This window comes from Prionailurus bengalensis, chromosome B1 (assembly GCF_016509475.1).
Source record: "Prionailurus bengalensis isolate Pbe53 chromosome B1, Fcat_Pben_1.1_paternal_pri, whole genome shotgun sequence".
Taxonomy (NCBI): Eukaryota; Metazoa; Chordata; class Mammalia; order Carnivora; family Felidae; genus Prionailurus; species Prionailurus bengalensis.
In genome coordinates this window covers 20,963,308-20,990,714 of record NC_057344.1, presented here as the reverse complement: position 1 = coordinate 20,990,714, position 27,407 = coordinate 20,963,308, and the positions used below count along the sequence as shown (strand labels likewise).

The following is a 27,407-nucleotide window of genomic DNA, read 5'->3' as shown; positions in this document are numbered from 1 at the left end:
AGCAGAGAGAGAGGGAGAAAGAAAATCCCAAGCAGGCTCCACACTGCCAGCACACAGCCCAGTGTGGGGCTCAAACTTGCAAAGTGTGAGATCATGACCTGAGTTGAAATCAAGAGTTAGACGCTGAGGGGTGCCTGGGTGGCTCAGTCGGTTAAGCGGCCGACTTCAGCTCAGGTCATGATCTCACAGTTTGTGGGTTTGAGCCCCGCATCGGGCCCAGTGCTGATAGTTCAGAGTCTGCAGCCTGTTTCAGATTCTGTGTCTCCCTCTCTGTCTGCCCCTCCCCATCTCGCACTCTGTCTGTCTCTCTTAAAAACAAATAAACATTAAAAAAAAGTAAAAAAAAAAAAAAAAAAGAGAGAGAGAGAGAGACACTGAGTGACTGAGCCACCCAGGCACCCTTGTCTCTCTCTCATTCCTTATGTGAAGGACACACAAACCATCTAGAAGCCCTGGGCCTGAATTCCGCAGTCATCAGCCTCTGTCTCCTTCACCTCCTGAGCAGCTCAGTGGTCCATCCACTCCTTTTCACCCCACTGCCTTCACCCAAGAGCAGGTCTTAGTCCTTGTGCCTTGATTATTCCAGAAGCCTGATTTCCTTTCCTCATAACCCCAGTCTTGATCTTTCTCATCCCTTCCCTTCCCGTATTATAATATAGTCATTCTATCCTGTGTTACGATACAGTCAGAACGATAGTTGTCAAGTTGTCCATCTGGCTTAAAGTCCATCAGTGATTCCCTACAGCTCTCAGGATGAAGTCCAAGCTCTTTGCATGACCCGGGGGCCCCTCTGTTTATCGTGCTTCCCTCTAGCTTCTCCTCAAGCCCCTAAGCTCTTGCTATATAAAGCCACTTTCTGTTACTTGCCATTCCCTCCACGCAAAACACCATAATCCCAGCCGCTCCCCTCCCGGACTCCTTCCCACGGCACGTGCAGATGGCCAAAACCAGTTCATCCCTCTCTGACTCAGCAAACTCTTAACCTTCTCCAGTGTGGTAAAATACTTCCTGTGCTTCCTTAGCTATCCCTCCTTTCATTAAGTGAACAGTTGATTCGTCAATGTAATTCATTGGTGTAAAAAGGTTTTAAATGTCTTTAGTAATTACTGTAGAACCCTGGTTTGCTATTCCTGGGATCTTGACTACATGTAGGGTGCATTAAAGAAATAATGTTATCTGGAGCCCAGATTGGATGTATGCATGTCCAAGAAGAAAACATTTTTTTCTGCCTCCTAAAAAGCTGCGTCTTGGGGTGCCTGGATGGCTCAGTCCATTAAGCGTCCGACTTCAGCTCAGGTCATGATCTCAAAGTTCCATGAGTTTGAGCCCCGCATCAGGCTCTGTGCTGACATCTCAGAGCCTGGAGCCTGCTTCAAATTCTGTGTCTCCCTTTCTCTCTGCCCCTACCCTATTCTCACTCTGTCTCCCTCTCTCTCAAAAATAACATTTAAAAAATATATTAAAATTTTTTTAATTTAAAAAAATTAAAAGCTGTGTCTTTCAGGTAGAGGGTATATATGTCTGTAGGTGGGTATAAAGGAAAGGCCTTAATGCATGTTAAACTTAATGAGTGCCTTATTAGAAAAAATATCTAAACAAATTCAAGTTAATTCCATGAAGATACCTGCTCTCGGTAAGAAGAGGAATTATCAGGAAATACACCAGAAATGTCAAGAAGTAGCAGCAGTCTCGAAGGGTTGAGATTGCAAGTGGAACCCAGTAGAGTAGGCCCTGCTGATAGCACCTTAATTTTCTTTAGTAGCTTCTGGTTTCAAGGAACAGAGACCATTCAAACTGCGAGGGGCATTGGAGTAATAGTGTTATCAGGAGTCCCCATTGGTTGGAGGTACATCCAAGAAAAACAGATTTTTTTCTGCCTTGTAAAAAGCGGTGTCTGTAATATTGCCTAGACTTTCTCTGTCTCAGTGCCTTCAGCTATGCCATGAAATTCATAGCAGTCTTGATCTCATATGGATACTGGGAAGAGTCTTGAAGGAGTAGACTAAAAGGGCTTAGATCAATACCGGGCACATGGGAAATGCTTAATGAGTCTTAGCCGGTTTTATTAGCATAGCACTTCCGGAGTTGGGACCTTGCTTTGGAAAGGGCCTCTCCTGATGTTGGATGTGGCAGGTATAGGGTGACTGGGCCCAGCAGAGGACACTTCCCTCCGTAGCTGCCAGGGGAGAGGGAACAGGTGGCACCCTCTGGCATTCAGAGTGATTTATTAGCCAGAGATCGCTAAAACCTAACGGGAACGGGGTTCTGTCTGTGCCGAAGCTGCCACCAAGATCCTTGAGCGTGAAAGTGGGGCGCTGCCTGGGCAGATACTCCAGTTACCAAGGTACTGGGGGCTCTGGTTTCTTTTCTTTCCTTCTTTCTTTCCTTCTCTCCTTTCTTTCTTTCTTTCTTTCTTCTTCTTCTTTTTTTTTTTTTCCTTCTTTCTTCTCCAACCCTAAAAATTGAAACTGGAAAACTTAATGTTTTTTTAATTGCTCTGCATCTATCTAAATGAGGCAGCTGGGGATGCCTTAGTCCTGTATTTTTGCCTTTGCTAAATAAAGCTAAATGGGTTCACATTTTATTTTTATTTTTTAAATTTTTTTAAATGTTTATTTAAAAAAAATTTTTAAGTTGTTTATTTTGAGAGAGACAGAGAGAGCAAGTGGGGCAGGGGCAGAGAGAGAGAGAGAGAGAGAGAGAGAATCCCAAGCATACTTCGCACTGTCAGTGTGGAGCCCAACATAGGGCTCGAACTCACGAACTGTGAGATCATGACCTCAGCTGAAACCAAGAGTTGGACGCTCAACTGACTGAGCCACCCAGGCGCCCCGGTTTATTTATTTTTTGAGAGAGACAGAGAGCAGGAGCTGGGGAGGGAGAGACAGGAGGGGACAGAGGATCTGAAGCAGGCTCTGCACTGACAGCAGAGAGCCTGATACGGTGCTCGAACCCACGAGCTATGAGATCATGATCTGAGCCAAAGGCAGACACTTCACCCACTGGGCCATCCAGGCGCCCCTAAATGGGTTCACATTTTAAAGCATCAGCCAAGTACCTTTGCAAACTCTGTCAGCTGTTTGTTTGTTGCACGTCCTTAGAAAAAATGCTTGTCTCTGGATTTTGTGTCAGAAATTTTGAAATAGTTTACCATCCTTGTACTGATTTCATATAAAAGGGCCCAAAATACAAATGTGATTGCTACAATAGCTATTGACTTTGTGTTGGCCTGAATTGAGTCATTGATTTCTATTTATTTCTACATTAACATTCACCTTGCTGCAGAAAGCTTTGGAGGAACTTTTGAGAAATTTGTTCAGAAAACTTGCTTTGAAGGAAAGATAAGCTTTGGAACAAAATATAAGTGAAATATATATGAAAAAGTACTTTTGTTTTCCAGAAAAAAGAAAAGTTTTGGGTTTGAATGAAAACGTTTGTTGTTTTTGTCTTTTATCCTGCGCTATACTTTTGATGTATTGTTTGAGAAATTAATCTCTTAAAAGTAAGTAAAAAGTGAAAAAAAGTCAATAATCTCATGGTATTATGTCCATAACCCTTTTCTCCTTTTCACTAAGTTATTTAACCTACAATATAATTTGAAAATAAGGTTTTGAAATTTAAACTTTTAGAACTATATTTGATGCTGAACTTGGAGATTGCAAACCCCAAAGGCCTACGTCAGACGAGAGGAAAACGGAGTGGGGCAGGGATCCCAATTCTGTGTGGTTTAATTCCTTTCCCGCTGTCAGTCCAGAAACAGAAAGTGCAGATTGTTTCACCGTGAAACTAGCAACTCAAATGAGGCGGGAAGAATTGGTTACAATTCTGACCAGCTAATTTGTTGAGGAGTTGTTGGAAGGCCCACCCCTCTGTCTTGCTGCAGCTGCTTTTTCCTGTAAGATTTATTGTCAGGGCCTGTGACACTGACACAGAGTATTAAGTTTGAAATTTCACTTTATTTAGGGAAGGAGGGGAAAGATCCATTTCTATGACACTAAACACTGCATCAAAGTTTTGATTGACTTTTGACTGTACGTAGCAGATTCTGGAAGCTTTCTGTGGTTAGTTGAAAGTCTGCTCTATGGTAGTGTCCTATCATCGGAGCTAAGAATTTACTTGACCTAAAATTCTGTACTGTCGTTTGCAATCTGGATTGGAGAAGTTTGAGAAGGAGGTGATTCCCAGCTGCTAAGGAAGTACTTTCGTTTTCTGGCAAGAATCAATAGGGCTCCTTCACAGAGTTAGGAGTCTTGAAACAGTTACACTTCAGGGTTGGGGCAGGGGGCTGAGGACGATCTAATTGTAGCATTAGTCTCATTAAATGTATTCAGAGACTTCTCTGTTGCAGAGTCTGTCGAAAATCCCTTCTAGCCCTCTGTTGGCTAATAGCATTTTCAGATCTAAGCAAAGGTGTGTTTATTTTCCCTCCTCAATAGGGAGGCTGCTATCTTAGCAATTAGTAAAATAACTGTTGAAGAAAGATAGGTATCTGTTTCTGCTATTACCAGAATCATTTGTGACTTTGGGAATGTTGACTGGAGCTTTTATATTCTAAGGCTAAGGCCATGAGGTAATCAGTGTTGTGTGGGCCTCTCCCAAAAGTCTAGATGGTCATCCTTTACTACATTTCTGGAGGTTTGGTTTTAAATACCAGTCCTTGTTCACAACAGCAACAGCTGACAGTGGATATGATGGTGCGGACTGTTGTCTGCTCTTGGAAAAACTGTCTGTGCACCCTAGACCGATAGAATCACCTTCAAAATCCCTGCAGATTCTGCCTGCATAGTTGTTTGTTGATGAGACAGCACACAGGGGCCCAGGCAAGGACGGTGGATACAGACCTGACTCAAAGGAGAGGTATGAGTGGATTTTTTTTCAGCAAAGAAAATCACTTGGAGAAGTATGATAAAGTTGTCCTGTCTCACATAAGGAGCATATCTTTTTATTATTATTTATTTATTTGTTTGTTTGTTTGTTTATTTATTTATTTTTGAGACAGAGAGAGAGCGTGAGCAGGGGAGGGGCAGAGAGAGAGGGAGACACAGAATGTGAAGCAGGCTCCAGGCTCTGAGCTGTCAGCCCAAAAGCCCATGTTGGGGCTGGAACTCACGAACTATGAGATCATGACCTGAGCTGAGGTCGGACGCTCAACCGACTGAGCCACCCAGGCGTCCCAGGAGCATATCTTTTTTAAATGTTTTAAAGGAAAAATTATGAAAACTATGTAAATACCAAATTATATCACTGATAGTAAGCACAAATATCTTTTATTTTTCTTATTCCCCTGTTGCTATTCTACTTCCATGTATTAGGTGGTCTCCACAAAAACCTACTTTACAAAAGCACAGTTCTTTTTTCTTTATTGACTAAAATCTACAGGATTGAATATATGTTTGTTGAATAATGGTTCATTAAATGGACCCATATGTTTTTACATTGCTTTTCTCTCATCCCATTATATTTCTGCAAAATTGGTTTTGTGTCATAGCGTCTGCAATCAGTGTTTTATCAGATAGGTGTGCGTAGTTGAGATTGTTTGTGAGGGACATTGTGTAACCTGTTGGTTCTGAGAAGCGTTTCTGACGTATGTGTTTCTGTTACTCAAAGCAAATGAATGCTTGACAAATGGCAGCTTTGTCTTATTTCCTCAGGGCAACAGAGAAAATACTTTCCATTTTTAATACAAAAGAGGTAGTAGATCTTACCTGATTAAAACTATACATTTCTGCAAAACCATTTTGCTTCCTATGTAATCTGGAGGAAATGAAATTCACTTTTCTGTTGACAAGATGACGGTCACTCACGTATTCATTTTGGATAAATGTTAATAAGAGTTTTTGCTGTTTTTAACAGTTCAGAGAGGTTTGTAGTATTGGTTGGCTTGCTTAGCCCCTTTAATTTTTATGCTGCATTTTCTGTGTGTGTGGTTTTTTGTTTTTTGTCTTTTTATTTTTCAGAAATTTCACAAACAGCATTGTTACTCTATTACCAGAAAAAAAGAATTAAAAAAATAAGAGCCCACCCAGAATCCCGCCACTTTCTTTTTAGTTTGCTTTGCTTCCTTCTAGATGCTTTCCCTTTAAACAGAAATAGTTGCAATAGTTGCAGAACTTATTCATGAAAACTGGGGTTAATCCAGTACTTTATCAAGAGTGTTTCACTTAGTTCAGTGAGGAATAGATGTGCCTCATTTTGCCTATCACTTGTTTCCTAAAGTCGTAGGCGACGTGTCCCATTTTCACATGATCTTAAATCATTACTAAAAGTCAGTGGATTTGGGCGCCTGGGTGGCTCAGTTTGTAAAGTATCTGACTTTGGCTCAGGTTATGATCTCAGGGTTCTTGAGTTCAAGTCCCACATTGGGCTCTATGCTGACAGAGCATGGATGGAGCCTGCTTTGGATTCTGTGTCTCCCTCTCCCTGCCCCTCTCTTGCTTCTGCTCTGTCTCTCTCTCTCTCAAAAATAAATAAACATTAAAAAAAATTTTATTTCGTTCTTCTTCATTGCTGAGCACTTTTCAGCTGGCAGTGATCCCTACTCCTTGCTCTTTGCACATCTCTGTGTAAAAACACTTCGGTGTTATGGAAGGTGAGTGTAGTAAACCCCTTCGCTTCCTCTCACTTGGCCTTTTATATAATTTCACCTTTTCAAGTCTTGACTCTTTTTTAAGCAGATCACTTTCTTACCTTGTCTTCTAGCTGTGTTATCTGAGAAATAGCTACTTAGGGCTAGGTAGGGGTAGAAACTGATACACATTTGATTTATAGAAGTATTCGGTTTAGACTTTGGAAGCTAGGATATATTGGCAACATTGGAGAGGTCACATGTATTTGCAGATTTTTTCAACAAGTATTTGTGAAGGGCCGTGCTGGGCACTAGGTCAGGGGGTGTGGACAGTAGTGATACGTAAAACTTTAGGGGCACCTGGGTGGCTCAGTCAGTTAAGCATCCGACTCTTGATCTTGGCTCAAGTCATGATCTCACAGTTCGTACTATCGAGCCCTGCGTTAGGCTCCTGCTATCAGCACAGAGCCTGCTTGGAATTCCCTCTCATTCCCTCATTCCCTTTCTCTCTCTGTCTCTCTCTCTCTCTCTCTCTCAATAAATAAATAAATAAACAAACAAACATTTAAAAAAAATGTTTATTTTCATTGTCAAGGAACTTTTCACTCATTTTACTGTTTCTGCAGGGTTTTTCTCTACCTTCTTTGAACTACCTATTCTTGAAATCAAGGACTTGCACTTACATTGATACATGAATTCTGTTCAGGGAGTGAGCTTTGTCTGCTAGGTTTAGTGTAAAACTGGATGATTCGTATCCCAGAAATGTCTGTGTCTCTTCTGAGCACCAAGTCGTTTACATTTAACATAGAATATTCATCTTATTTATTGTTTTTAAATAATTTTAATAATAGCTGTCTTTTATAGATATGAAGGTTGAGGAATGTTCAAGGGTTTATTTTATAAGATAGAAAGCTCTAGGTTCTTCAGAGAAGGTGGCAAAGCTGTGATCTCATGAGTTTAGATAATTGATAATAGAATGCGATTGAAGGAGGCCGCACACAATCTCCGCATCATTGTGCAGAAGTGGCGAACAGGACTCGGAACTTCTGAAAGTTAAATACATTTAATTTTGCTGACTGATAAGCTGCATATGCTATTATATTCCCCGTTCCTCAGTTATTTCCTAGTCTGCTGAGTTATATGTCTCTGTAGACAAGGCCATGTAGGGCTTTTTAATTTTAATATGTATTTTGCATATAAGGTATACATGTCTACTAGAGATAATTTAGAAATATATATTAGCAATATAATACATATTCTGTGAAATACATGGAAGTAGAAATTAGCTTCTACCCAGAGATCATCATGGTTAATATTTTGGTATATTTTACTTCAGACTTTTTACTGTAATATGTATACATTTTTTTTCCTTACTAAGATCCATACTTTATTTTATAGCCTGATAATTTTTTGCGGTGTTAGGTTGTTTGGGCCTATAGAGTATGGGGAGTAAGTCTTTCTGTCTACCTTATTCATTCCATTTTAAAAAGAACACAGCATATTTGGCATGGACTTTGGGCTTATTTATTTATTTATTTAGAAATCTCAAGTCATTGTAAATGAGTGTGTATGTTTTACTATAAATTCATACTCAAACTGTCACTGAATAGCAATTTTATTTAGATAAATTCAAGTGTGTTTGGGGAGGAATTTTTTTAATTCTAAAATGTTCAAATGGCTTCACATTAAAAGAGACTGAAATGAAAACAAAGCTCACATGTATTTGATAAAGCTGTAAAATACATAATAATGGTGTTTTTTTTTACCAGCTTTTAGACAATAAGTAGACTGCAAGCCCCATAAAATTGGAGACTGTGAATACATACCACCCCATTCTAGACATGTTTCTTTTTTTTTTTTTTTGAGTTTATGTATTTATTTTGAGAGAAAACGTGTGCATGCATTCACGGAAGGGAGACACATGGAGAGGGAAAGAGAATCCCAAGCGGGTCAGTGCAGAGCCCGACAGAGGACTTGAACTCATAGACTGTGAGATCATGACCTGAGCCAAGACCAAGAGTCAGATACTCAACCAACTGAGCCACCCAGGTGCTCTGTTTCTTAGCACAACCCCTAGCATTCAATAAGGCATAAAAAACATGAGTTGAATGAATGATTGAAGAAAAGAAAGATGAGGTAATTCATCTCCTTGCTTGTAGTCAGGACAAAGGAGCCGTGTCCCAGAAGAGATTTCTATCAGCATATCTTTAAAAATTGTAGCAGCACAAATGAACAAAAATGGCAAATCTTTTTAACCACCCAAAGCTTCTATTCCTGTGTTCCCAGATAAGCCATTTGTTATAGTCTCTTAGAAAAGGCCATGTATTAGTGGACTCTAAGAAATTCACAACTTTGACTTTTTCAGCCCTCTTTCTGATTGCTCTAGACTGTGTTTCTAGTAAAAGTCAAACAGAAACAAAAATAACATGGTGCCATAATTGTGTTGAGAAGCTAGGCCAATAGTTGGAGGGATGATGATTCCAGCTCCACCTCTAACCTCCTCTCTTCTCTTCCTCAGGCTACTTTCTTCAGAATGATTCCCTGCAGAGCCGTGCTGTCTTTTGCCCGATGTCTAATCCGGAGAAAAATCGTCACTCTGGACAGTCTAGAAGATTCCAAATTATGCCGCTGTTTATCCACCATGGACCTCATCGCCCTGGGTGTTGGAAGCACTCTTGGTGCTGGGGTTTACGTCCTGGCTGGGGAGGTGGCCAAAGCAGATTCTGGTCCCAGCATTGTGGTGTCCTTCCTCATTGCTGCCCTTGCTTCCGTGATGGCAGGCCTTTGCTATGCTGAATTTGGGGCCCGAGTTCCCAAGACTGGGTCTGCGTATTTATACACATATGTCACTGTTGGAGAGCTGTGGGCATTCATCACTGGCTGGAATCTCATTTTATCATATGTGATAGGTATGTTTCAAAAAAAAATCAATCTAATTTTGTGAAATGGTAGAAATAGCACTGAGGTGGAGGCCTTGGCCTACCTTTGTAGGTCTTTATTAGTTAGTGACCATGTGATCGTGAGTGACTCACTTGATCCCTGTATGTCCCATTTATCTCACCTCTAAAATGTCTCCCTAATTGCAAAATCCAATGATTCTGCTTCATCTCTGAATATGCTTCTTAGTGGGTTTGGAAACCTGCTTTCTGAAAAACTATGGTTCCATGGGGTGCCTGGCTCAGGTGGTTGAGCGCCTGACTTGATTTCAGCTCAGCTCATGATCCCAAGGTCATGGGATGGAGCCATGCATCAGGCTCTGTGCTAGAGTATGGAGCTTGTTTGGGATTCTTGCTCTCTCTCTCTCTCCCTCCCTCTGTCCCTCTCTCCCACTCTTGCCCTCTCTCTAAAATAAAATAAAATAAAATAAAATAAAATAAAATAGAATAAATAGCCATAGTTCTTTAATGCAAATAAAGTTAGCTGATTCCACAGTTATATACTTGAGCATTTGGTTACCAATGTATAATTATAAAATTACTATATATATATTTATGTTATATGTAATAATATATATATTCTATATAAAATTATCAGGGTAATTTTATATGTGATTAAAACTTTGAATTCTGTCTGAACTAACCCACGTTCCTCCTCGAATAGAGTAGCGAATGGTGTTATGTTAATCTTCTCCCAGTGACCTCGTATTCTCTGTATGTTCTTTATTTTGGGAAGGTACATCAAGTGTTGCAAGAGCATGGAGTGGCACCTTTGATGAACTTCTTAGCAAACAGATTGGTCAGTTTTTCAGGACCTACTTCAAAATGAATTATACCGGCCTTGCAGAGTATCCTGACTTTTTTGCTGTCTGTCTTATATTACTTCTAGCAGGTAAGAAGACCAATCACACTCCTCCTGAGTTGAGCCACTCCTCTGAGATGAGCCAGACTAATCATCCCGGCAAAATAAGTTACCACTGGATTTCGGGCCTGAGTTCCCAAGATGAGATGGCATATTTATGTGTTTAGGTTACTGTTGGGTACCCATGGGCCTCGTCACTGGCTAGAATCACATTTTTTCTTATGTGACAGACATGTTTTAAAAAGAAATCTAAATTGTGTGGAAGAGGAGAAATAGCACTTCTAAGTAAATGGTACTTGGAATGCACTGAAGAATAGGATAAGACACATCATTATAGTAGCAATTGGAGATTTGCAGGGATGAAGTTTCAATAAGGAGGAATGTACACTTTTTGGCATTATTTTATTGTGGCTGCAATAAGCATATTGGCAAACATACAGTTTCTAGAAGAATTTCTGTCTATTCATGCCTTCATCTGTGTAATGTAGGTATCTAGCTGAAAAAGAAGCATATTCAAACCACCTGTCATTTTTTAATACAGATATTATGTGGCCAAACATACTTGAGGCTAGAATTTTCCCATGTTTATCAGTCATGTAGCATAGTGATTTAGAAAGGCACGGGAATTAGAATCAGAACAACCAGATTTTCAGTCCTACTTTGCCACTCACTATCTTTGGACCATTGAATGACATAATCTTTCTGTGACTCAGTTTGTTCATCCATAAAATGGGGATATCAGTGTCTGTCTTGTACAGACTTCTTGCCTGGTTCATAGGAAGCACTTAGATGGCAGACAGTTTTATTTTGTAGGCATACTTAATCCCTGTTGCCACATTACATTTGTTTTGATTATTTGAACATTTTCTATTTTGATGGTCATCCTCACTTGCACTCCTGCTTAAACCAATCAAGGATTTTACTAAGAATAAAATCTATGTTCTCACTTCCTACCTGATGTACCCTGGATAGCTGCCCCTTATTTTCCTGTCCAACCTTCTCTCCATCTACTCTCTCCCATGCTTACAAAGGTGTGACAGAAATATCTTTTTATAATGAATGTTTTACTTATACAATTATACAATTTAAAAAAATTGTATCTTTAAAAAAGTTAGTCATTTATTAAATATTTTATGTAGGGTTAAGGACATGAACAAAATTTATAGCTCAAAACTATTTGACATTTTACCTGTAATGTCAAGAAAAATTGCAACAATTGTTCTCAACAGGTGAGAGATTTCATTTGTTTTGGTTTCTAAATAGCCTAGCTAACATTAAATTAGTTACATCATATTTTATTTAGGGATGGTTTCAATGATCTTAACGTATTCAGCTTTAATCTCTAAGCGATGAGAAGCATGTAGCTGTGACAAGGTTAGAATCATGAAAGTCCATGGCAGGACTCAGGCCTTGGCCTGCATCATTGTCCTGTGTCGTTGACCAGTATGTTTTTACTTTATATATAGGCTAAGCTCACATGATAACTTTGTCCTTAGAATATCTGAAGATCAGAACCTCTGAATATAAATTTCGATTCATGTTGTAATACCAGATGTCTTGTCAGCTGAAGCTTTTGCTTTATTAAAGACACAAGGAAATAAGTGTATACAGTATTTAGAGGAGATATTCATTGGTCTCTAATCTATTGGCAGGAGGTAGGGATCTCAGGATAGTGCATACACGTGGGGTATTGGGAAACTCTAATAAAACATGACAGTGGCTTTATATTTTTCCAAATGGATAGGGGTGCAGCGTATAGAGTGTATTTCCGAAGCGTGTAAATGTATACAGGTTTCTAGTGTGAAAGAGCCAATAATTATACCGTTCATGCAGTTCCCTTTTTTTCATTATAGTTACATTATCATAAAATTTTGGGAATTATATAGGTAGAAGAATGAAACCCAGTCTCCCTCTTCTTTACTTGGGTAATTTTGCTTATTCGATCCTGGGTGGTATGGATTTGTGGGAGAAGCAAGTAGTTACGTGACATAATCCCTTCATCACCATCCTCTCCCTAGTAAGAACAAGTAAACTTTCTTTGGTCCATAATTTGTCTGTTAACATAAGATGGATTAAAAATAAAAATATGGTAAATACAGTCATGATAGAAGGAAACAAAGGTAAACGTTTGGTGTTAATATTGGGGAGACTCTTTCTAAAGGTAGAGAAACTAAAGAGGAAAAATTTATGTCCTGAAACTTTCACATATGTATATATAATCACTAAGAATAAAAGTAAATGATAAACTGGGAAAAACATACAATACATGACAGGAAGACAGCTCCTTGCATTATTATATAAATAAATCTAACAAATTGATATAAATAGAATAACCTAATAGAAAAAATGGGAAGCTTCAATTGGGCCACACTTTCTGGAGAATATTTCTGATAATGTGAACCGGAAGCCTTGTATGAAAGGACATACCTTTGATGTGGTATTACCTTATATAACATTATTATAAAGGAATAATTAGAAAATGTACAAAGATATTTATAAAAGGATGATGATGTGATGTCAGTACTATTTATAGTTGTAAGAAACTAAGAGCTGCCTGTCAGTCTATAAATAAGGGATTATAGTGTCTTCATATTGTGGAAGAGTATGTGGCTGTTAAAAATGAGGTTCTCTGTTTGTCAACATGAAAATGTGTGTGTGTGCATGCATACGTGCTCACGCCCAGAATTCTGGAGAAGAGATTATACTTGATCTTTACTTCCTTCATATTTTTTCTGTATCTTCAAATTACTTGAATAGGAAATTGATTACTTTTACAGTAAGAATATAAAATAAAGCTATTAAAATGAGAATCGACTTTTAAAAATATCCTTTTGGTGTAACAGTTGAAGAATTATTTTGTTGTATGTATTATTTGTCGTATGTATGTTGAGATGGCTTTTTTAGACAAGCATTTCATTAAAATTCAGTTACTTTACCTCTGTCCATCTATTGGTGATAATAGCCAAAGTCACTAGACCTACTGATTTCTTGAAGTGTGGCGTCTCCTGGCTACGAGCACAGCCGGCCTTCTAAAACCAAGTTGGTTGTGTTTAGGAGACATTGTTACACAGTTAAATGAGTCAAAATGGGCGATAGAAAGGGATAAATGTAAGTTAAATATATGAATCCTGGTGAAATAATATCCTAAACCGTGTAACAGCCTCAAAATGCCATTGCTTTTGCTAAAACTTGGGTAAAAATTAAAATACCCTTTCTTTTTCCGTAGGTCTTTTATCCTTTGGAGTGAAAGAATCAGCTTGGGTGAATAAAATCTTCACAGCTATTAACATCCTGGTCCTTCTTTTTGTTATGGTTGCTGGGTTTGTGAAAGGCAATGTGGCAAACTGGAAGATTAGTGAAGAGTTTCTCAAAAATATATCAGCAAGTGCCAGGTATAATATTTGGGTTTTTCCCTTATTTTGAGTGCTTTCTCCACCCGCTCCCCCCCCCCCCGCCCCCCGTCAATTTGCCTACTTTTGTCTTATGTTACATTTTCCTTTACCAACAGTGGTTCTCAATTTTTGTGCTTAGGAGAGATTTCTGAGGGTCTGTTCTCTTCCGAGACCTTTCCTCCCAGTGTCCCCCCACCCCCACACAAATGCATACGTATGCGCACTATTGAGCAGCCGTTGGAAGGCCTGCAGAGGCTCCTTCTCAGCTTCAAGCTCTGGTTGGTATAGGAGTAGAGCGAAGTGAGATCCTAACTGGAGGAAGGATGCTCCTTCTCCACAAAGGTTTGCCCCCTTTTACAAACAACGGGTGGTTTGGAGACTTGCATTCCTTAGTGCTTCCGTTGGGGAACACTGTTTGGTTTCCTTGCATTCTTGCAGCCTTGTAGTACTTTTCAGGCCTTGATTTTTGGAAAATGTTGTTGGTTGCAAAAGCAGAATTGTCTGTGCATTTTACTTTAAACCTGATAGGCTCAAAAATCGAATTTGTGATAATTATATACAGAAGGTTTCAGCCCAAGATTTATATTAATATTCCTATGTGTAAATAAGATAAGGTTACAGAAATATCTGTTACATGAAGTGAGGTGTAACTACATGGTTTTCTTTATGTATGTTGCTTATAGTCATTATTTTGAGGCAAAAAATTAATATCCTCTGGTTTTATACAATTTTGAAAAAAAAATTATTTATTTTTTAGAGAGTATGAGTGGGGGAGGGGTAGAAAGAGAGGGAGACAGAGAATCCCAGGCTGTCAGCAAGGAGCCTGATGCAGAGCTCCAACTCACGAGTTGTGAGATCATAACCCGAATCTAAACTGAGTGTCAGATGCTTAACCAACTGGGTCATCCAGGTGCCCCTGGTTTTATACAATTTTTACCATGTAATAAAATATTCAACTTCAATATTAGTAATCAAGCCTAGAGAATTTGATGCCACCTTTTCAAATGCCTTATTAGGAAAATTTTTAAGTGTGCAGCCTGCCCAACTATCCATGAGAAGAAGAAGTGTCATGTCTTTGTTTCAGAGCATGGCCCATATATAGCATCTCTGCTCTCACAATCCTGCCTGGCTGTGAGTTCCAGCCAGCGTGGATCTGGATTTTGTGCTTATGCTATCGATCAGCCTCCAGTTGAGTGTTAGCAACCCAGGAAGACGCCATTGTTGGAAACACCACTATATTCTCTAGGACAGGGTGAGAAAAGTAGGATTTACTCTTAATTTTATATATGTAAGTTTCAAAGAGCTGGTGAACACAATAGCTTTCCAAAGAGGTAGTTTGAGACAACTCACTAGAAGAAGTTTTCTATGAAAATAACTTTCCCTTGTGCTTGTTTTCCGCCTTAGAGAGCTGCCTTCCGAAAATGGAACAAGTATCTATGGGGCTGGTGGCTTTATGCCGTATGGCTTTGCAGGGACTTTGGCTGGGGCTGCCACCTGCTTCTATGCCTTCGTGGGATTTGACTGCATTGCAACAACTGGTAAGGGAAGAATCTTGGTTCTCTGTGGAAGGAAAGGTGTTCCTTGTTGTATACAAGTACCCATGGGTGGCAGCAGAAGGTCAAGGAAAGAGTGAGATTTGGGGTAATCAGGGCTGGTTCTGGACCCAGCTGTGGTGCCTACTGTATGTGATAAAAAAGAAACTTAGTAAAATGCTCTGAGCCTTGGTTTCCACTTTGGTAAAATTGGGAGAGCCAGTACCTATCCCTCATGTTAACCCCTCATGTTATGAAGGTTACTTAAGATATAATACACATGAGGGGCATCTGGGTGGTTCAGTCGGTTAAGCGTCCGACTTCAGCTCGGGTCATGATCTCACAGTCTGAGTTTGAGCCCCACATCGGGTTCTGTGTTGACAGCTTGGAGCCTGGAGCCTACTTCGGATTCTGTGTCTCCCTCTCTCTCTGCCCTTCCCCCGCTCGCACTCTGTCTCTCTCAATAAACATTAAAAAAAATTTTTTTTAAATATAATACACTTGAAAAATACTTTGCAAACTGTCAAATATTTTATAAATGTTAGTCATAATTACTGTCCTTAACCTTCAGCCTGGAAATAACCTTCAGTACTATCACAATGAGTAACAAATGATGACCATGCTCTTAAGTTGTCTCTTTTTTAGTAAGATAAAATATATTGTGGTAATTCTTTTCTCTTTATCTTATGCAACAAAGCCATCATGTCAGAATCACTCTCTTACGTGCTTCTTCTGGGTTCAGATTACTGTATGGCCCTGTGATTGACCATTTTGAGGCATTGCAAATGCCAATTCTTACTAGAAAGATTCAAAGCACTATTTTTGTTGTTATTGAAACTGGAGCTTAATATAAATTGGCACACTGTGTAGAAAAAGTTTACCGTCATATTTATGGAAGCCTTCCTATGTAAGGGCCCACAGAATGCCATGGCAGTCATTTCATTTCGGTGGATGAATCATTTTCCAAATGATTAAGACTGCTATGCTATCCCAAAAAATGTAATATGCTGGTATATCATGTTTCCTTTCTAGAAATGGGAAACTGATCTGCATGATATCTTGCTTTCTCTTCTTGCCTCTGGGAATTGGAATTTTGTGTAATAACAGAGTACGCTTAAATTTTTTTTTAACATTTATTTACTATTGAGAGACAGACACAGAGCATGAGCAGGGACGGAGCAGAGAGAGGGGGACACACAGAATCCGAAGCAGGCTCCAGGCTCTGAGCTGTCAGCACAGAGCCCAACGCAGGGCTCGAACTCACAAACTGTGAGATCATGACCTGAGCTGAAGTCAGATGCTTAACCTACTGAGCCACCCAGACGCCCCAGAGTACGCTTAAGAAGAGAGAAAATTTCATGTAGAATAGATGGATCAAGCTAAGAAAACAGAAGGGACAAAAGCAGACTGAAATTACCATGAAGGAGAGGAAGAATCTGTGTTTTATCTATTAATGTTTTAGTAAATATGCAAATATTTTGTTTATATCTCCTTAGGTGAAGAAGTCCGGAATCCTCAGAAAGCGATTCCTATTGGAATTGTGACTTCTTTGCTTGTTTGCTTTATGGCCTATTTTGGGGTCTCTGCAGCTTTAACACTTATGATGCCATACTACCTCCTGGATGAGAAAAGCCCTCTTCCAGTAGCATTTGAATATGTTGGATGGGGTCCTGCCAAATACGTTGTTGCAGCGGGCTCCCTCTGTGCTTTGTCAACCAGGTATATTGCATTGCCTGTGAGGCAGGGGCTGTGGGTGTTACTGCAGAGGAGTCATTGTTTAAAGAATTGCTTCAGTAGGTTTTAAAAATACTCCTAGTATAAGTATATGTTATGCAACTACATATTCTCTGAATAGTTTGACCAGAACTTCCATATGAAAGTCTTAAGTGACAAAACGTTTTTCACCCATCAGTTAAAAGTCAGTTTTTCAAGATAATGGTGGTCCAAGCTTCAGTAGAAATGTATACGGCATTGATACACGTGGACACATACACACACATGTATGCCACACGTATTCATATGTGTATATATTATAAAATTCTGGGACACCTATACCAGCATGTTTCCCTGCTGGCTTCGGTATTACTTGTAGTGTTACAGACCACTGAGACCTGGTGTGCAGACTTGATGTTTTCTGTCGTCTTTTAAAATAGTATCAAGTCTCTGTGACTGGGAGCTGAATGCTGTGACATTGTCCAATGTAATATGCTTTTTACTGTGAAACACTGAGACTTTCTCTTAGTACTGATCGGAGTGAACTTGGTCTAGAAATAGAAATTACTGTTTTGAAATTAATGCTGAAAGTTCATATAATATCTATGTGGAAAGAAAAAGGTAGTTGAATCTCAAGTGCCCAGATTTTCAGGGGCTACTTGTTTTCGTACTTGAGAATCCATTTCTCAGGCTCCCAGAGCTATTCACGTTTCAAATTAACATGTGATTATAAGATATTTCATTCTGGTTTATATCATGGGATACTGTATAACATTATTACAAAGAGAAAATTAATCTCTGCCTGATTACTAATTTTTTAAGTGAAAATAAGTTGTTAAAAATCCGAATCAGAAAAAAAATCTTTTCATATAATTCATCAGCCTAGCTTTTCATCGCTCTCAAAAAATCCTATTTATTTTCTATTCAGGATAATATTTAGTAGCAAGTAGAAATTGCCCCCATTGGTTTCTCAGCCATCTGCTAATGTTGAGGTTTATTCTGAATAGTTTGAAAAAATCTGAACTATGAAGACATCATGCCATCATGGTCTTAGAAGATAGACAAAGATTTATCCATGGCCAAGTCAGCCCAGCTTTATCAAAAGATAAAATGAATATTTAAAACAAAATATTTTACATATTTTCTTTCAAATGGTTATTTTTTTTATAACTAAGTCATGTATGGATTTGTGCAGCCAGTAAACACACAAGAAATTTGAAACATCTAAAGCAAAGAGCATTTTCTTAAAACTTTGCTGTTCCTGACTTTTAATCGTGGCTACTTCTATGTACTAAATTTACAGTAAGTTGGTGTATTTTTGTGTTTTTTTTTACCCTTTCTCTCTTGATTATCTTGTGGTGCTGGGTATTATTACTAATACGATCAAATACCAAGCAATAGGAGGGAAAATAGTGGTAAAATAAATACAAGAATCATAATCATTGAATAAATGAAGTGACTATACTATGAATTCAAATTACTTAATCTCTAATTTCATATCCGTTTAGAAATTTTGTTTTCTGAGTTATTGCCACTAAAAACATCTTAATGCTATGATTGGTTTTGGTTTTCTTAAGTCTTAATTACTTAGTGTTAATTCAGTAATAATTGCGGGCATGCACAAATTACTTGCACTATTGTTCTTAGTGTGGTGAGTGTGCGGGGCAAATATCTATAACAGAATAATAGGTAGCACAATGGTAAATATTGGCAAGTATTTTTAAATGCCCAATCATAACACATTTAAAAATAACAAGACATCATAATCATGGTTGTGATGCTGAGTTTTATACAAGTCGCTTAATTTCAGTTCTGAGATGTCATCTTGCATGAATGTATTTGCCATCCTGCATGTGTTTGCTTTTTATTCAGTCTTCTTGGATCCATTTTCCCAATGCCGCGGGTAATCTATGCTATGGCGGAGGATGGGTTGCTTTTCAAATGTCTAGCTCAAATCAATTCCAAAACGAAGACACCAGTAATTGCTACTTTATCATCGGGTGCGGTGGCAGGTGAGAGAGAGTTGACTTTTGTTAAGAAAAGGGGGATCTTTTTTCTCATCAAGGATTCTGAAGAGAAATGCAGTTAGGTAGTTTTCTGTTTTGATCTAAGTAAAGGTCAGTAACTTTTTTTGTGAATGTTTCCTTTTTTGATGTTTTCTTTTTGGTTTTCTGGGGTTTTTTTGGCCTAGGTTCTGCATTTTAGTGTGTCCGGTCTTTACCTGTGTATGCCTGTCTAGAGTAATACTTCACAATAACTCACATGCGGATTATGAATTTTTCTGTTCTAGTCTTCTGGGCTCTATGTTTCCTTTACCCCGAATTCTATTTGCCATGGCCCGAGACGGTTTACTGTTTAGATTTCTTGGCAGAGTGAGTAAGAGGCAGTCACCAGTTGCCGCCACGTTGACGGCAGGGGTCATTTCTGGTAAGCTTTTCAAACATAGGATTCTTCAGCATTGGCCTTAAACGTTTTATGCGCATGCATGGACTTATAAAGAGGGTCTGCTTGCTGTGCATGTAAGTTAAGAAAAAAAAAATCACTGATAAATTAGGTTATGAACATTGAGATCTGAAAATTGTGGTGGTGGTGGTCTACTGAAATTCATTCTTAACTGACCCTTGGGGAATTTTTACCATTTCATTATTTTAATTTTTGGGGCACCTAACAAATGTGCAAAGGGTTATAATGGGTCTTCACCGTATTTTTTCTCATTTTTAATGAAGTATAAGAAATGTCAGGGTAATTTGTACTTGCTGTGGTAATTACCCACCCTCAGAGTGGGGGATATCTGCACTGCCTGGACCACCATGGTTCTCTAAGACTTACTAACAGCTGTTTCCTCTTAAACCCCATTTGGACTCTATTTTTGCTTTCAACTATGTGTTTTGGTGTTTAACTCATATTAAAAAAAACTTGCAGATGCCTATCTTTGGGGATGTCATAATATCTCTGTAAAATGCCGTTGGCCAGATTCTTATTTATTCCATGAAGAAATTTTCAAGGAGATTCATACAGACTGAGAGAACGGCCTTAAAGGTCCTGTTCTAGGAAGCAAGAGAGAGACTTCAGCAAGCTTTATAAAGCTGTTTTAGTAGTAAAAATTCAAACCAAAACTGATAACTTGATTGAGGCTCTGAATTGGGGGGAAATTACAGAATGCTAATGCTTAAATTATGCATGAAATAGTATTTTTTCAGAGTCAGAAAATATTTGCCTAAACAGCTTCACATTGTAAATGTTTTTTAATAAATTTGGCACTTTATTAGACATACATTGGAAGGCCAAGTCACTTATTTTCTTAATGGGGGCTTAGATTTCTGCCCCCATAAAATGAAGGTTGCACTAGATGATCTATAGCCCATTTTGTTACTAAACAGTCCATTATGCTAGTGAAAAGAATTTATAAATCTTGACAAAGGATCATACATTTTATTTATTCCATAAAAATGTTTATTTTTTCCCAGTGAAATCTTGCCCAGTAATACTTTATTTTGTATTCAGAGTTTTACAAAATATATCCTTCTTTCTTCAGAAGGAATTTAATTTGGCAGTATAACATATTGACATTAATAACAAAAGAAGATAATTATAGCAGAAGGCTTTTTTTTAAACGTTCTGAAATACTATATTTTTGTTATTCTACTCCCACACCTTACTGTGCTTGTTTTTAGCTTAGATTAGAGAGCTTATCTGGATAATTAATCATCTTCCTCTTTCTTAGCTACTTATTTTGCTATTTGTAATTCTTATAAAACATACTGAAACTGTAATAATCTAATATATAAGCATACTAGCAACGGAAGGTTTTCAAAGTAAGGCATGAGGTGCATTTAAAGAAATGATGTATCATGGAAGGAACATGAGGAAGCAGGGTAGAAGTAGAGTTTACATGGAATTCTATTGCCACCAGTTATAACCTTGCCAAATTAGCCTGTCTATAAAATGAGGATCATTATCTTATCAGGCCAAACCATGTGAAATTGCTGGTTTGGAGGTCAAAACCAGTCAGATTCTGGCCACTGCATATAGTTAAGCCTATTTAATTTCCCTGTCTCATAGGATTATTGGAGTAAAGATAAATTGAGATCATAGAGATATAAAGCTTGCTAAGAGACGTCTGGTACACCATGGGAATAGAATGTGGTGTTTCTACTTAACAACGATAGAGACAACTATGCGGTCAAGTTAGTATTGTCGGTATTTGATGTTTCAATGGAGAAAAAAATTGCCAAGTGCAAGTTAACTATTCAGCTAGAAAGTATATTTTGCCTCATAACATTACTGCAATTTGAGTGTAGGACATAGATTCATCCCTCAAATTTAGTCCCATCTTCTCAGAGTGAGGAGTTTTAACCAGCATGGAATTTCACCTATACCAGAAATGTAATTTAATTGGAAATTACTTTCTTTCATATATGCATAATTCAAGATGCAGATGGAAATGCAAATGATTATGGAATTTCTGTAATGAAAGTTCTTCCATTTCAACTTTTTAATGGTTGTTTCACAAGAGCTAGTTCCTATTTCTGAGCAATGTTTTTCTTTTGAAACATCAAAGGAGAGTGTTCTGTCATATATTTTCACTCTTTGTCAGGCCAATATTTTTTAAATAATCAAAGTAGATGTGTTTTATACTTGATAGATAGCTAAGGGGTTTGGAAGTTTCACCAGCAGTTTGTATGACCTAAGGAACACCTTTTTAACTGAGAGAAATATATTTTCTATAGTTTGTTTGATTTATCATTGGTCCTGGAACCATAAAATGACAACTGTCCCTGACTTGAAAGTCATCAACTGTATGGAGTTACATGATAGGCCATTTTCTTTACCATTCTGCTCTCTCCCCAATAGCTGTGATGGCATTTCTTTTTGACCTGAAGGCCCTTGTGGACATGATGTCCATTGGCACTCTTCTGGCCTACTCTCTCGTTGCAGCATGTGTTCTCATCCTCAGGTGAGTGTCCTCATTGGTCCCGAATGCTGCGTGTCACATGGAGCCCAGGGAATAAAGAAAATTAGGACTCACCATCCTTGCTTTCGAGGAGCTAGTGGTCTCACGAGGCAAGAGGTCATGGGCAGAAAAACATCACTATAAAGTATAATAAACATAGTCCTTAGCAAAGAATTAACGTTTATTTTTAAGAGAGATCAAGAGAGCACCAGTGGGGGTGGGCAGAAAGAGAGGGAGATACAGAATCCAAAGCAGGCCTCAGGCCGCAAGCTGTCAGCACAGAGCCCGACACGGGGCTCAAACCCACAAACCGCGAGATCATGACCTAAGCCAAAGTCAGATGCTTAGCCGACTGAGCCACCCAGGCGCCCCGGTCCTTACTTAGCAAAGAATTAAATACAGTTGATAATTAGCAGTAAGTTGGCCTAATCTATATGAACCACAAGTTCTTATAAGGTATAAAAACACTTAAAAATATTCTATCTTTTGTCCCAGTATTTCAGCTGCTAAGATTTTATCATAAAGATTTTAATCAAAGAGGCGCACACAGATATATATAGATATAGAGAAAGATATCTATATAGATATATAAAGGATGTTTATGAAAAAAGCAATTTGCAAAAGTGAAAAAAATTGAACTGACCTGCATATCAATAGCAGAACGGTGAAACAAATGAGGGTACCCTTTTTCTTCTACGAAAGAGGTAAACGCTTTTTCTTCTACAGCAAATAATATGATAATCATATGGATAAATGTATCTGATTCAGCAAAGCTGTATTAACATCTGAATTTATTTAAATAATACCATAGATTTACATGAAGAAATCATTTTCATGATTTCACTTTAATGCATCTTTTATGATCTCTTTAATGCATATCATATATATGCATTTCTGTTTGGCTGAAATTGCCTCAAAACACTGGGTGGTTTTGATTCTCTTCTGTGTATTTTGTGAGTTTTTTCCCTCAGTGAGCATATTTCTTCTTTAGATTGAGGTCAAATGTTACTTTTACATTTAAGGAAAGGCTGCTCAGAGACCACACTGAGGAGACAGGGGCAGATCCTAGGAGGTGAAGTAGGCTGGTATCCTGACGCAGGCTGGAGAGGAAGGGGATAAATTGATCAAGAGACTTGGCATACATGGGGTTGGGAAGCATGGCGGGCGGAGCTCATCTGGATTAAACTGGAGGACTGGGAGAGGAAGGTTGAGGAAGATGAGGCCAGAGAGGCAGATGGCCGGCGGCAGTTGAATGCCAACCTGAAGACTGGATGTCCCTCTGCAGCTGACGCTTAACAGAGTTTCTGTGCTGTTTTCTTGACACGCATTTCCTTTGGACCCAGATATTTTCAGGATAATCCTCCTCTAGTCACAGTCGCCTCCCTTGGAAAACGTAACTCTCTTCTGCATCTACTGTGTTATTTTGTAATGAAACGGCTGTCAGAGGAAATTCAGAGTTGCTGCAGATGTTTTATTGAGCAGGTTTGTGGCCTGGCTCAGCATGCTCTGGGGCGGAGTCATGAAACGTGTCAGTTTACTGCACAAGCTGGGACCCTGCAAGGGGTCTCACTTAGAGTTTACGGTGTTCGTTTCATTTGGGCCAAGTGTCTGTTGGAGAATGAAGACACGGACGTTTATTTGGCAACAGGTACCAGCCCGGCTTGTCTTACGAGCAGCCCAAATGCTGTCCTGAAAAAGAAGCGCTGGGATCATGTGCCAGCGCTGCCTCGAAAAGCGAGTCCCAAGTCACCATGCTGCAGGGGCAGGGTTTCAGCCTGCGGATTCTCTTCAGCCCCTCGGCTCTGCCTACGCAACAGTCATCTTCTCTCGTGAGCTTTCTGGTGGGGTTCCTCGGTAAGTCCGCCGTGCCGCGCACAGAGCACAGGCCCCCAGGGGTGTGTAGCTGGAGCGGGTATGTGGACGCGGACAAAAGGCCATACCTTGCCTTAGACTAAGTTTGCCGCTGCCCTGAGCCCTGAAGTTTCTGCCCAGTGGGTCACTGGTAGTTGAGAGCATGTATTAGTGGGATAGATTTATCATGTAATTGAAGAAGAAAGGAAGACATTCCCTAGGGTGTGAGTGGCAGCTGTACAAAGCTGGTACATCTCATTGGCCGTCCGGGGGCTCCCAGGAACACCTGCCAGTAAACACACTGGGACGCAGTAGAGAGAGTCTTGTTTGCTCACCCGCAGTTATGTCATGGGTGATATTTTCAGCAACATTTACCAAGCACTGGCAACGTGCCGAGAGCTCTGCTGGGCACCTGGAACAGCAGGAAGAATGGTCCCTGCTCTCGGGGGGCTGAAAGGAACAGGATTATTGGTGGCAAGCTGAGGGAAGTACAGACTTCTCCAGAGCACAGAGAAGGGATGTGATGGTCAGAGATAGGGTGGGCGGGTGGTGACATCACCTTCTGAAATAGGGGGAAAAGACACAGATCATGTATTATTTGTTTGCATTAACAATCACTGTTTACAACCGTGGACAGTGGACAGACCTGCCATCTCCCATTTGAGAACAGAGAAATCTCCAGCCCAGACAGCATCCCATCAACCCATGTGATACAGTCAGAGGATGTCACGAAGTGGGACCCAGAGGACGCATGGGGAGGGGGAGCAAGATGGTAGTCCCAGGAGGGGGGCAGGAGACCGTCAGGAGGAAGCGAGTGGAGGTTAAGTCAGTGGGATCAGCCATGTCTTCCCCTAATGGAAATGAAGAATCTTAGTATTTGGCAAAGTAGATCCGGAAAGAACTTGATATCTTATCAAAATAGACGGCTTGAGCTGAGGGAATGAGTGACGTGCGCGTGCTGACTTTGTTTTCCATACGTGTCACCTTTACAGCATTTCTGGTTCTGGGTCTGAGCATCCTGACCACTTACGGAGTCCACGCTATTGCCCGGCTGGAGGCGTGGAGTCTCGCTCTCCTTGTGCTCTTCCTCGTTCTCTGCATCGTCGTCGTGCTCACCATTTGGAGGCAGCCCCAGAATCAGCAAAAAGTAGCCTTCATGGTACGAATTGTGAACATTAAGATCCTAAATATTTCGCACATTTTCTCTTATGGGTTAGTTTTATAAGTTTAAAAAAAGTCACTTCTGATGAAGTTAACCAGGGAACTAGAGTGTCACGATTCTTGGAGATGATACTTTTTGTCATAAGTATTCTCCCTACGTGGCTTTTCAAAACCCTGAATATGCTCCTATCACATTATTATGTATAATAGTAAACAGATTTCTTGTCAAGTAATCTATGGAATCAAGGAATAAAGAAATTTTATTTTAGAGATTCAGTACTCTCACAAGAAGATTATTCCCACTAAAAGCCCTTCTGCTATAATTGTCCTGTTGGATTTGAACTAAGAGCAGGTTTGGGCTTGAAGAGAGCTTCCTGGAAGGATCCCTCTGAGATGCCAAATGTATCCAGACTTCCAGAGGCGTGCCTGCTGATACCTGAACTAAACCAGTAAACCCTAAACTAAACCAAACCCTAAAACCCATTGCATCTTGGTGATGATGTAGATGTTAGCAGGCTGGATAAATCCCTGTTGCTCTGGGCTGCACGTAAATAGTGTAAAATGGGACGTTGCCTTTAGTATACTCTACAGGAATGATTTTTCTCCAGGTGGTTCTTTTTGTAAGAATATAAGCTTACTGACACAGTGTGAAAGTACATATGTCAAGTTAGTGTTGACACAGTTTGGGGAATGTGCTTTCCAAATCTGAGAATAGTTAAGAAGATATTTTTCCCCCTTAGGTTCCATTCTTACCATTCTTGCCAGCCTTCAGCATCCTGGTGAACATTTACTTGATGGTCCAATTGAGTGCAGACACGTGGATCCGATTTAGCATTTGGATGGCACTTGGTAGGTCTTTTAATGTTTTAGCTTTCTGAACCTTGGCTCTGTTTCTCCAGTTTTCATGCTCTGTGATTAGACAAATTCATCCCCTCCCCCTTCCTGGAAATAAAGGGGTTTTTGTTGTTTTTTTTTTCAGTTTCTTCCTTTCCCAATTTTAGATCATCAGCATGCTTACTTTTCCAAATATTTTCAGATACCTTTTTTTTTAAATTTTTTTTTTAATGTTTATTTTTATTTTTGGGAGAGACAGAGACAGAATGCGAGTGGGTTAGGGGCAGAGAGAGAGGGAGACACAGAATCCGAAGCAGGCTCCGGCTCTGAGCTGTAAGCACAGAGCCCGATGTGGGGCTCGAACTTACAAGGTGTGAGATCATGGCCTGAGCTGAAGTCGGACACTCAACCGAATGAGCCACCCAGGTGCCCCCCTTTTTTTTTAAATTACGTTTCCCAGTAACCCTGTAGAATCTGTAAATTCTGCTTTCTCCAATTAATGGGTGAGAAAAAAAAGAAGCCCCAAAAAGTCCAGGGATCAAATTTGTGAATGGCAATGTGAGACTTTGATTCCAAAGCCTGTTCTTGTCAGTGTATACCAGTAGACTTCTGAAGATATTTGGGGTTTTGTTTTGTTTTGTTTTTTAATTTTTAAAAATGTTTATTTATTTTTGAGAGAGAGCGTGAGTGAGAGGGGGCAGAGAGAAGACACAGAACTCAAAGCAGGCTCCAGGCTTCACGCTGTCAGCACAGAGCCTGAGGCGGGGCTTGAACCAACAAACTGTGAGATCATGACCTGAGCTAAAGTCGGATGCTTAACCGACCGAGCCACCCAGGTGCCCCTGAAGACATTTTGAGTGAGCTGATAGCAAAAAATAACTGTTATCTAAAGTTCTTACTGTTTGAACCTTGGGATTTAGCATTAAATGATGTCAGTATGCTTATTTATATCTATACTGTTTTTCATTATGATTTCTTTCCTATGTGAAAAATTGAGTTATAAAATAAAAGTTTGCATTTGTTGTAACTAAAGCCCTGAGCACTTGTCTTAAAAATGTGAGGAGAGGGCTCAAAAATGTGAGCCTGGATGGCTCAGTCGACCGACTGACTCCTGCTCAGGTCGTGATCTCACAGTTGGCGAGTTCGAGCCCCACATCTGGCTGGGTGCATTCAGCACAGAGCCCTCTTCAGATCCTCTGTCTCCCTCCCTCTCTCTGCTCCTCCCCTGCTCCCGCTGTCTCTGTCAAACACAGATAAACATTTTTAAAGAAAATGTGAGGAGAAATGTCTGTAAGGTGAAGCAGAGAGAAACAAGAGCTAAATCTGCATTGTTTGGGTTGCCTGAGCGGTTGAAGAGTGTGTTTTTTGTCAGTCTTCCCATTGGCTTAGCAAGAATGAACCTGATTTCACTCTTGTGTATGTAATTGTTTGCTTTGGCTAGAAATTAACTTCATTTTAGTTTCAAGCCACCAACCCACTTGAGTTGATGGGAGATCTGACCTCTGTCAGTTTTGCTCATCTCCCCACACCCACACTAGGGCTTTGCCCATACTTTGGGGACCTCACACTGTGCCAGGGAACGGGGGTGCTGGTGCCTCAGGTCACAG

At 39.7% G+C, this 27,407-nt stretch overlaps 1 protein-coding gene across 2 annotated transcripts in view; it reads left to right on the top strand.

Annotated features, from left to right (window-relative positions):
• SLC7A2 (solute carrier family 7 member 2) overlaps positions 1-27,407 on the top strand; it is a 75,748-nt gene that overhangs the window by 41,278 nt on the left and 7,063 nt on the right. The window contains exons 2-11 of one of the 2 annotated variants that reach the window (XM_043560056.1): positions 9,084-9,474; positions 10,238-10,393; positions 13,590-13,755; positions 15,160-15,293; positions 16,784-17,006; positions 18,873-19,012; positions 21,855-21,957; positions 23,603-23,808; positions 24,798-24,964; positions 25,707-25,815. In XM_043560056.1, the coding sequence (XP_043415991.1) occupies positions 9,099-9,474; positions 10,238-10,393; positions 13,590-13,755; positions 15,160-15,293; positions 16,784-17,006; positions 18,873-19,012; positions 21,855-21,957; positions 23,603-23,808; positions 24,798-24,964; positions 25,707-25,815 (1,780 nt within the window). In that variant the 5' untranslated portion in view covers positions 9,084-9,098. Of the gene's footprint in view, positions 1-9,083; positions 9,475-10,237; positions 10,394-13,589; positions 13,756-15,159; positions 15,294-16,783; positions 17,007-18,872; positions 19,013-19,290; positions 19,428-21,854; positions 21,958-23,602; positions 23,809-24,797; positions 24,965-25,706; positions 25,816-27,407 lie in introns of both variants that reach the window. The other variant, XM_043560063.1, reaches the window with a different exon arrangement.